Source organism: Trachemys scripta, chromosome 10, assembly GCF_013100865.1.
Source record: "Trachemys scripta elegans isolate TJP31775 chromosome 10, CAS_Tse_1.0, whole genome shotgun sequence".
NCBI lineage: Eukaryota > Metazoa > Chordata > Testudines > Emydidae > Trachemys > Trachemys scripta.
In genome coordinates, this window is record NC_048307.1 from 29,700,314 (window position 1) to 29,710,827 (window position 10,514).

The 10,514-nt window shown below is 54.1% G+C and overlaps 1 protein-coding gene across 2 annotated transcripts; it reads left to right on the plus strand.

The window, feature by feature from the left end:
* The first annotated feature begins 861 nt into the window (after positions 1-861).
* Positions 862-9,005, plus strand: LOC117884254 (maestro heat-like repeat-containing protein family member 1). Of its 2 annotated transcripts, none has more exons than XM_034784497.1 (6): positions 862-950; positions 2,120-2,233; positions 6,856-6,961; positions 7,171-7,266; positions 7,400-7,504; positions 7,943-9,005. In XM_034784497.1, the coding sequence occupies exons 3-6, from the start codon at positions 6,860-6,862 to the stop codon at positions 8,168-8,170; spliced, it is 531 nt and encodes a 176-aa protein (XP_034640388.1). In that variant the 5' UTR covers positions 862-950; positions 2,120-2,233; positions 6,856-6,859; the 3' UTR covers positions 8,171-9,005. The 2 variants fall into 2 exon arrangements, with proteins under 2 accessions (XP_034640388.1, XP_034640389.1); XM_034784498.1 differs by lacking the exons at positions 862-950; positions 2,120-2,233 and adding exons at positions 3,726-3,902; positions 6,349-6,428.
* The last annotated feature ends 1,509 nt before the right edge of the window (positions 9,006-10,514 follow it).

A 10,514-nucleotide genomic window follows, 5' to 3' on the forward strand; every position in this document is an offset into this window, starting at 1 on the left:
AGGACCGAGAGACGCTAAACAGGCAGACAGACAAGGAAATAGTGGCCCTGCCTACAGGTGTGTGTGTGTGGTGCAAACGGATGAACACCTGTTGCTGGCTGAAGGCACAACCTTAATTCCTGCATCTCCTGTCTGTCAGCTATCGTTCACTTGGCAGCCTGAGCTCCGATTTCTAACGCAACGTTTTGCTCTGGCCTATTGTGGTTCTCATGTCCAGGGGCGCCTTGGCCCCTGGTATCAGGAGCGGTGCTAAGGAGGCTGCTTTTCAAAGGTCCTTAAGTAGGGTTGCCAACTTTCTACTTGCACAAAACCAAACGCCCTTGATCCAACCCCTTTCATGCCCTTCCCCAAGGCCCCACCCCCACTCACTCCAGCCCAGCCCACCTCTCTCAGTCGCTCGCTCTCACACCCTCACTTTCACTGGGCTGGAGCTGGGGGTTGGAGTGCAGGGAGGGGTGAGGGCTCCGGTGGGGATGCGGGCTCTGGGATTGGGCTGGAGATTAGGGGGTTGGGGTGCCAGAGGGGGATCCGGGCTGGGGCAGAGGGTTGGGGTGCGGACTCTGGGAGGAAGTTTGGGTGCGGGAGGGGGCTCAGGGCTGGGGTAGGGGATTGGGGTGGGGGTGTGGGGTCTGGGAGGGATTAGGGTACAGGAGGGGGTTCCGACCTGGGGCAGGGGGTTGGGGTGCCGGGTGTGAGGTCTGGGAGGGAATTTGGGTGTGGGAGGGGGTTCCGACCTGGGGCAGGGTTTCTGGGTGCGAGCTCCGGCCAGGCGGCGCTTACCTCAGCCAGCTCTTGGTCAATGGCACACCGGTGCTAATGCAGGCTCCTGACCCCTGGTCTCCCTCCGCTGGCAGGCTCTGAGCAAGGCCTGCCCAGAGAACATGGATGACGAGCTCTCGATCCTGCTGACAGCACCCCCCAGCACAGACAAACTCCAGCACATCTTGGAGGTGAGCAGAATGGGGAGGGGCCGCAGGGGGTTTACCTTAGCCCTGGGGACTCCTAGAAAGAAGAGACTGGAAAATCCATATTTCTATTGGATCCTTCCGAGTATGCATTGATGATATAAACTCACTGGGTGACCTTGGGGTAACTCACTTCCCCCTTACGGCATCAGTCTTCTCCACTATCAAATCTACACTGGGGAAGAAGGACAGAAGCCCCGGCAATCACCTTCACCTCTGGGTGTCTGGTCCTGGGAGCCGAAACCAACTGGACTATCTGCCCCATCTCCTAAACTGCCCTATCTTTCCCTCCTAGGGCCTTGTCCTTAGTGCTCAGCCTGGCCCCTTCCCAGCTTGTCCCTGATCTTTAAAGGACGCTCCAAGCCCCTCTCATTCCTGCTTCCCTTGGGGTCTCTCTCCTGGCTGAGCACAGGCTGCCCTTCTATCTCTCAGCAGGCCTGGGTCCTAGTCACAGGCTGCGTCTTGTCATGTGACCCCCATACTTATTCCCTTCACCCTAGGGACCTGCATCACCTGGGCTAGGTGCAGTTGAGCTCCAACCCCTTTCCTGGCCATCTCACCCTGGGACAGGTTGAAACTGGTAACCTGTGGGTAACAGTAACTCTTTGCTCGCAAAGGTGCTGAAGACACAATGGAAGAGGAAATCCTTTGGCCTGGATTGAAATTATTCCGACTGAAAGTGAATGAGAGAAAATAGGTCCAAAGTTCTCTTCCTAGCAGCAGAAAATGTAGCGATTGATAGAGGTTCAGGTCAGAAAGGACCATTATGTGCATCTAGTCGCCCCTCCTGTATAACTCAGGGTTAGAATGTGACCAAGTGGTTCCTTCAGCCAACCATAGCATGGGACTGAGTCAGAGCACGTCTTTTGGAACGACATCCACATGCAGGAGAGCCAGCTGGCTACCAGAAAATCTCTCTTCTGCAGTGACGTGGGGTTAAGGGACAAGGGGGAAAAGACATGGCGGCTGTGACTAAACTTAGAGCAGCAAGGCCAGGAAAACCAGGGTTAGGTCCCAGGCCTGGCTATCAGATCTGCTGTTTTCTATTCCTGGCTTTGGGACCATGAGCGAGTCTCTGCACCGCTGGGTGCCTCGGTTTCCCCAGCTATCAAATGGAGCTAATCAAGGTTTTGTTTGTTCTCCCCATTTTACAGGGTGGGAAACCGAGACACAGTTGGGACCTGTCTACACTACAGGTCTGTCGTGCGTTTGTAATCTGCTGACCCCCACATGTTGTTCAGAGCCTATGGACAACACAGCTCCTAAAGGTACGTTTGTTCTGTGCTTATCCCCTCTGTACCAGCAGGGCTGGACAGCATTTCTCACTGTGATGTGGGGAGCAGGTCCTGGGTACTAAGGCTCTGAAGAAGCTCTCAAGGACTAATTTTTTAAAATAATTGTTATCAATGAATTGGGAGAAAACATACAATCACTGCGGATAAGATTGAGGGGTGACAAAATACAGGCAGAGTGGTAATTCCTGATGAGGAGAGGGCAGTGATACAGAGCGATCTGGCTCATTCGGCCAGCTGGACCCATTCAAAGAAAACAAGTTTGAGCAGAGCCCAATGCAAGGTCCTATACGTGGCAACAAGGCACGCCGGCCACACCTCCAGAATGGGGACGTGGATCCAGGAAAGCAGTGACTCTGAAAAGGATTTAGGGGCCAGAGTGGAGAAGCCACTCAACATGAGCTCCCAGTGTGATGCTGTGGTGAACAGGGCTAAAGCCATCATTAGACGTAGGAGCAGAGCCGTGAGTAGGATAGGGAGGTGACACAGCAGCAGTGAGACTGCTATTGGAATACTGCCTCCAGTCTTGGTGTCCTCCTTTGAAAAAGATGGTCCTAGAAATTGGAGCTGGGGCAGCAAAGAGCCACCAAATGTTCTGAGGGCTGGAGAAAAATGCCTTCTAGTGAGCTATTGAAAGAGCTCAACCTGTTTAGCTTATCAAAAGAAGATTGAAGGGGACTTCATTGAAGTGTTGAAGTGCCTTAATGGAGAGAAAATACTGGGTATTAAAGGGCTCTCTAGTCTAGCAGAGAAAGGCAGAACAAGACCCAATGACTGGAAGGTGAAAAGAGACAAATTCCTATGACAAATAAGGCACAAATATTCAACAGCGAGGATGATTGACCACAGGAAGAAGCTACCAAGGAAAGTGGTGGATTCTCCATCTCTTGGTGTCATTAATAAAGACTAGATGCCTTTCCGGAATGTGTTTGCCCCAAAAGTAGCTATTGTGGTAGACAGGAGGCCTGTGATATGCAGGGGGTCAGATTAGATGCTCTAACGGTCTCTGCTGCCCATAAAGTCTACTCATTTCTGAGAAACCGAGTGTAGCATTGGGAGCAGCTTGTGATGTTTTACTGTCTAGCCAGCTTGCTTCCTAGAATGAACACTCATTGAGTGGGGTGATCCACAGGGAGTAGCTCAAACCTCCAAAGTGTCAGCCCTGTGGCAGGACATTAGCACTGCAGGGGAGGGATGGGTGTGGCAGTGACATCACAAAGGCCTTTTGCAGGACCTCAGCCTATTGGCCAAAGGTGCAGGGGAGGTGGTGACCTCACAGAGGGATGCTGACATCAGCCAGGCAGGACAGGGGCGCAGGGCCAGGGAAACCTCAGAGACCCCTGTGGCTTTGCTTCAGCAAGTCCCCTTCTCGAGATCTCTCTTTGAGGTCTGAGAGAGTATTTGGATTAATGTATGTGAGCACCAGGAGGAACCTCTTTTGAGTTTTCTCCTTTCTTTTTCCTGATTTCACTAGAAAACTGATGTCCCTGTTTAGAAGGTAAGAGCCTCCGAGAGGTTTGGAACCTGTTGAGTCTGATGCATCTGGCGCCAGCTGAATTTTAGGCATGGAAAACACTAGCTTAAGGTGGCCAAATTTTATTCCCCGCCTGGGATTTTGTCCCTTAGAATCTCTGGGGACATTAAGGTTTGTCCTTTTTCTTTTACCTTTTCCTCCATCCCTCCCTCCTTTCTCTTCATCTCTTACTTCTTTTGTCCTTTCCCCGTTCCCCTCCCACCACCAGGAGGGGTGTGTGTGTGTCATGGGGGGTGCTCTACAACTCCCATTGTGGGAGGTCCACCGAAAAATGTGGCATTGAAATAGTGCTCAGACAGTGATCCCCAGCGGTGACCTGGGCCATCCTTTGGGCTCTCTGGTGAGAACCCTCATCCCCCCGCCCCTCGGTCTCTACCCTGATTGGCTGAGCAGGGGGTTATTGACAGGGGAGGAGACTCAGGTCCCTGTTGTTTTCTTTTAAGACCAAGTAAATAGTCATAACCAGTCATATGTTCAACAAATTTTGCTGCTTCTCTGCAGTTCATTATTTTCTCTACCATTCCAGTTCTCCTAAAATACTTGCTGAATAATTACTATGAACTCTTGCTGGTCTGGAACTCACTTGAGAACACTTTATTCAGGTCATTCAATGTCTGAAATTCAAGATCTGATGGTTAGTTTGAAAATCAGGGCTCTTGGGTCCTATTCCCAACTCTGCCACGGACTGGCTGTGTGACCTAAGACAAGTCAATTCTCCTTTCTCAGCCTTAGCTTCTCCCTCTTTCAAGTAGGGATAACAATCTGCTCCTACCTACCTCCCGACAGGTGGAGGATGGGGATCTATTGGAGAGTGTCACTAGGAGCAGTGCATAAGATGAGGTGTCCTATCACGTTTACTCAGATCAGATTATGACATAATAGAATGGCTGAAATAGTCTATTTTATTTGTATTTTATTATGTTGCAATTGTTAAGAGCAGCAACTACTTAGCTCAGACTGAAACATCTCATCTAATTTTTGAGATCTAAGTGTCTCCTCTTTGTGTAGCTCAAACCTCCAAAGTGTCTACCCTGTGGCAGGACATTAGCACTGCAGGGGAGGAGTGGGTGTGGCAGTGACATCACAAAGGCCTTTTGCAGGACCTCAGCCTATTGGTCAAAGGTGCTGGGGAGGTGGTGACCTCACAGAGAGATGCTGACATCAGCCAGGCAGGACAGGGGCGCAGGGCCAGGGAAACCTCAGAGTCCCCTGTAGCTTTGCTTCAGCAAGTCTCCTTCTCGAGGTCTCTCTTTGAGGACTGAGAGAGTATTAGGGGTCACGTACGTGAGCGCCAGGAGGAACCTCTTTTGAGTTTTCTCCTTTCTTTTTCCTGATTTTACTAGAAAACAGACGTCCCTGTTTAGAAGGTAAGAGCCTCCAAGAGGTTTGGAACCTGTTCAGTCTGATGCATCTGGCGCCAGCTGAATTCTAGGCATGGAAAACACTAGTTTAAGGTGGTCGAATTTTATTCCCCACCTGGGATTTTGTCCCTTAGAATCACTGGGGACATTAGGGTTTGTCCTTTTTGTTTTACCTTTTCCTCCATCCCTCCCTCCTTTCTCTTCATCTCTTACGTCTTCTGTCCTTTCCTCTGTTCCCCTCCCACCACCAGGAGGACTCTGTGTGTGTGTCGTGGGGGGTGCTCTGCAGTGGGAACAGGGACAATTCTCCAACTTTGGGCAGTCGAGAGCCTGGGTGAGATAAGGGGCATTAAAGCCCTTTGTAAAGGAGAAAGGGGAGTTTCACGGTGTCGAGCATCAAGGAATTCTAAACTTTGCTAAAACATCTAGTCTGCAGAAACCAGAAATGGTTGGGGCCACATTGTAACCATTGTCTTTTTTAAAGCCCATTGAGGGATGTGAGTCCCACCCTTTTAGGTATCTGGGGTGCTGGGAGAAGAGAAGAGGTGCCTGTCTCCATTTTATGGCCTCAACAAACTAAGTGCTGTGCCCCAGTTCTCGTCAGAGATCCCTGAAAAAGAACGTCTTCCCATCCATTAACATACCTGGAAAGATACTGGAACTCCTTATTAAACAATCAGTTTGTCAGCACCTACAGGACAATTTGGTTCTTAGGACTAGTGAGCATGGACTTGTCAAGAACAAATCATTCCAAACAAATCCTAGCTCCTTCTTTGGCAGGGTTACGGGCCTTGTGGAGGTGGGTAAACAGTAGATGTGATCCATCTTGGTGTTAATAAGGACATTCTCACAAACAAACTAGGGAGATGTGGTCTAGATGCAATTAGTATAATATGTGTGCACAGATGGTTGAAAGCCCGTACTCCAACAGCCCAGAACCAAACACTCCTCCTCCTGGGCAGTGCGCTCTGACCTCTAATGGTCAGATGCTGCTTAGCACTGTCAGAGCAGCTTTTGCTGGGGGATTCTCCCAGCACTTTCCAATAGTGGGAAAGTATGAAATCCCCATTTGACTGCTGGGGACAGAGCCTGAGCGGGGAGCAACTTGCCCAAAATCCCACAGATCAATAGGAAACCAGCAATGTCCAGTGTGGCCCGAATCTCACACGCTCCTTTGTCTCCTTTGGGTCTCACAGGAGCTCACTGAGGAGCTGCCTGATAACTCTCCACCCGGCGCCGTCCTCGCTAACTCCCTGATTGCTGTGGGCAACCTCAGGTACCGAGACCCTCCAGCCCGGTTCCCCTAACCCCAGTGCTGCTGAGGCCCAGGACTGGGAGTCACTGCCCCTTCCACTCCCACTCCCAGGTCACCGCCCAAGGGTGGCTCCTCTGGCAGAGGTGCGGGGAAGGGTCACTCTCTCCTGGCTGGGCTGTTCTTTTCACTCCAGTAACATTGCAACGGCTTTGGGGAGAGGCTCACTCCCAGGATCAGATACAGGAGGGGCAGCAGGGTGCAGGGAACAGGTGCTATTCCTGCCCTGCCACTGTCTGTCTGAGAAACCTTGGCCTTGTCATTCCCTGGCTCGGTGCCTCAGTTTCCCTTCTTGCCAGCCTGTGCCTATTTCCCTGCAGTTTTACCTGCGTGTTGGTGCCAGTCCCATCCCCGTACTGCACAGTCTAATACCGGCTCCTCTCTCTTCCAGCACCATGACACCTGCTGTGGAGCCAGAGCTGGAGACCCACCTCCTTCGAGCTGCCCTGCACGCCGTCTTCACCCTGGGCATGGAGAAGGACACCACCCAAGTGCAGGTAGATCATGCTAAAGTCATGGATTGAAGAGCCAGCTGTCATCCTGCCATGAGTCCTTGCTAATTGCCTGCAGTGGGATGTGAATGAGAGAGGCCAGGATATGTGTTTGGGGGTCACACCAGTGCTTCCCAGAGACCCCACTTCCCATCCTGTGGCAAGTTTAGCCCCAGTTTCCCTAACTCTGACCCATGGCTCTCCCTTGCTTTCAGGATCTGCCTAGGGTCTTGCCAGACCTCCTGGACGCCATGCTGGGGAACCTCCTGGCAGCGTCCCCAGACACCGACTGGCTCCAGTACATCTTGGAGGTGAGCCCGATGAGAGGGGTGGGGGCAATTTTACCTTCACTCTTAGATCCATTTTCCAGTCTGTCCTCCTAGCCGGGCCCCCAGTGGGCATCCTTGGTCAGGGCAGTCAGTGCAATGCCTCCTTTCCCCACAGCACATTAACTACTGGATCGTGTCCAGGGTGCCACGAGAGAGAGCCAGGGCCGTTAAGAGCAGCACGGCCCTGCTCAGATTCACCATCACCCTCCCTGAGTTTGACGTAAGTGACCTCTGACCCCAGCTTCCTGACTCCAGGCGTAGGTGATCTGGCTCCGACGGGCTGTAGGATCTGCTGCTGCAGGGGCTGTGGGTTAGGAGTGTTCCTCTTGGGAAGGCAGAGTCAGAGCAGAGAGTGATCCTGGCTTGAATCAAGTTCTTCTTGTCCTAGTTAAGTGGTGACTCTGGGACTGTGCTCCAGGTTCATGCCTCCCTGTCATCCTGGAGCAGCTGGGGAAGCAAGTCCTCATGGAGGGCCCTGCCCACAGCCCTGTGCTCCAGGCTTCCTTGGGGGCAGAGGAAATTAAGGGTCTGGCTCTAGCTCCTATCCTCTAGCATCTCCTGCAGAGGGGCTGAGGGGAAGGAGAGTCCTGGCCCAGGGTGGACTGGGAGCTGACAGGAAAATGCTGATGGAGTCCCCTCTCCCTCTCCCGTCCATTAGAACTCAGCGGAATTCCCCAGGATGGGTCACCACATGGCACAGCTGGTTCTGTCCGTCAGTGACCCAGCCAAGGACATCAGCCAGCAGGCCAGGGAGGGGGTTTACCGGCTCTACCAGCTGCTGCTGCACCAGAGGGGTAAGGAACCCAGCTGGGAAATGGCACCCGCTAGAAGAGTGAGACTGGGACCCCAGCCAATTTCTCTCAGACTGACCCCGGCTGGAGGATGAGTCTCTCTATCTCTTTCTGTGTTCCACACCACGCCCTGCAATTCTGTTGGGCCGGGCACGCAGCGAGGACTCTGCCCACTGTGCAGCCACCAATGGGATTGGAAGGACACAAGCCCTACAACCAGAAGGACAAATGTGTGTGTCTCTCTCTCCCTGTCACCTACTCCCTCCTGGGGGAAACCCAGCAGCTGATGGGGGACAAGATGAGCAGCTGCATTAGACTCAGGAGATTGGGGCGGGGCCCAGGCCTCATTCCCATCCTGTGGCCATTCGCTGGCCTGGCACAAGGAGCCTGGTGGGGAATGAAAGGGAGAGCAGGTGCTCCTGGGAAGGAAGATGAATTCACCTCCATGAGCAGGAGCGAGCCAGCTTGTCCCCGGAGCAGCTCCACCCAGCTCTTTAGCCAGGCTAATTAATGACAAGCTTTGCTTCATCCCAGACTTATGTTCTTAGGACAGGGTGCTATCGCTCTTGGGAAGGGCAGGAGAGTCCCCCAAGTGCCCTCTGCGAGACTCTCCTGTCCCACAGGGCCGCACCCAATTCCTAGTGGTCTGGTGTCTGTGTCACCCGAGCCACCACCCAGAGTTGCTCCCATCACTGGCAGCCTGGGAGGCCAAGGACTGACGGGTGATGGCGTCTGACCAGGCAGGGCTGAGGCACATGGGCAGGGGACGCTTGTCCTGCTGCTGGCAAGGCTGGACCCCTTCTGGAGAGAACAGGAGGATTCAGTCAGCTGTAGGGTTACCATGTCTAATAAATAAAAAAAGAGGACCCTCCACGGGCCCTGACCCCGCCCATTTCCCCACACCTAGCCCCGCCCCAACTCCACCCCTTCCCCGCCCTAACTCAGCCCCCTCCTTCCTCCCACTCCCAGCCATGGGGAAAGGGCTACCCCAGCGCTACCGGCTTCACGGTTTGCCAGGCAGCTCCCAGACCCTGCGCCCCCGGCCGGCGCTTCCCCAGCGCAGCTGGAGCCCGGGAAGGGAAGTGCCTGGCCTGTAGCTCGGGGTCCGGAGACTGGGGGAGCTGTCTGAAGCCAGTAGCGCTGGCTTGGGCAGCTCGGCTCTTAAAGTCTGAGAGGGGAGGAGCGGAGCAGCTCAGCTGGAGCCCGGGAAGGGAAGTGCCTGGCCGGTGGCTGGGGGTCCGGAGGCAGGGGGGGCTGCCCGAAGCAGGTAGCGCTGGCTCGGGCAGCTCGGCTCTTAAAGTCTGAGAGGGGAGGAGCAGAGCAGAGCAGCCGCGGGAGGGGAAGTGCCCGGCCGGCATTTTCCCGGACATGTTTGACTTTTCGGCAATTCCCCCCGGACGGGGGTTTGAGTGCCGAAAAGCAGGACATGTCCGGGAAAAACCGGATGTATGGTAACCCTAGTCAGCAGGGGCTGCCGATCCGTCCCATTCACCAGGGCTGCCATCCTGCGGCTTTAGCATTAGTGGCTGGGGTGACTTGGGGAAAGGTCTCAACCTCCCCACATCCCACTTCACTGCTGCCAGAATCCCTCCTGCTCCCCCCGCTACAGTCCCCTCCCTACCCAACCTGGGTGGGGCTGGAGGAGAGGGGTCTGAGAACTTGAGCTGTGGATTGGAGGTGGAACAGCTGTCAGGGGCACTGAGGGGGAAGTGCAGGAGCTCCCCGTACAAGGAGGGGGGTTGCCACTGGAGGTCACTAGGAAGGACAACAAGACTCCATCCTGAGGGTCAGGAGGGGAAATCCATCCCTCAGAGGTGGGCAGGGGCTGGGTGGAAATGCTGCTGGTTCCAGGGGCCGTTAATTCCCGCTGATTCCTCGGAGGCGTCTCAGTATCAGACAGGTTCTCGTTCCCTTGCAGCAGGAGGACGACACGGCCAATGTGATGCGCCAGCTCCGTATCATGCGGCACTTGCGCCAGGTGCCCGAGGCGCTGCAGGGCCTGTGCCTCTGAGGCCACCAGCAACTCCCGCTCTCTGCTGCAGGTACTGCTCTGGCTTTCTGTAAATGGGGAGCTAGTGGAAGGGGAAATGGAGCCCCCTGGCACTCACAGAAACCCTCTCCCCTCTCTGTGGAGCAGGGTCCTTTCCTCTGCTCCCAAATTCCTTCATCTGGGACAGGAGCTCTTTCCCTCACACCCATTCCCCTCCCCCCTTTCCTTGATCTACCCCCATCCCATTCCCCCTGCGCCCAGGCAGAACTCTGCCTGCCCCATATGGTGCAGAAAGGCCTGTGATATGCAGGGGGTCAGATTAGATGCTCTAACGGTCTCTGCTGCCCATAAAGTCTACTCATTTCTGAGAAACCGAGTGTAGCATTGGGAGCAGCCTCTGCTGTTTTACTGTCTAGCCAGCTTGCTTCCTAGAATGAACACTCATTGAG

What these genes read in the sequence shown, in the direction of transcription:
- LOC117884254 (XM_034784497.1), top strand. Translation starts at nt 6,860, where the DNA reads ATGACACCTGCTGTGGAGCCAGAGCTGGAGACCCACCTCCTTCGAGCT. An exon ending in AGGACACCACCCAAGTGCAG is followed by an intron (nt 6,962 to 7,170) that starts GTAGATCATGCT and finishes CCTTGCTTTCAG; the next exon opens with GATCTGCCTAGGGTCTTGCC. An exon ending in GGCTCCAGTACATCTTGGAG is followed by an intron (nt 7,267 to 7,399) that starts GTGAGCCCGATG and finishes CTTTCCCCACAG; the next exon opens with CACATTAACTACTGGATCGT.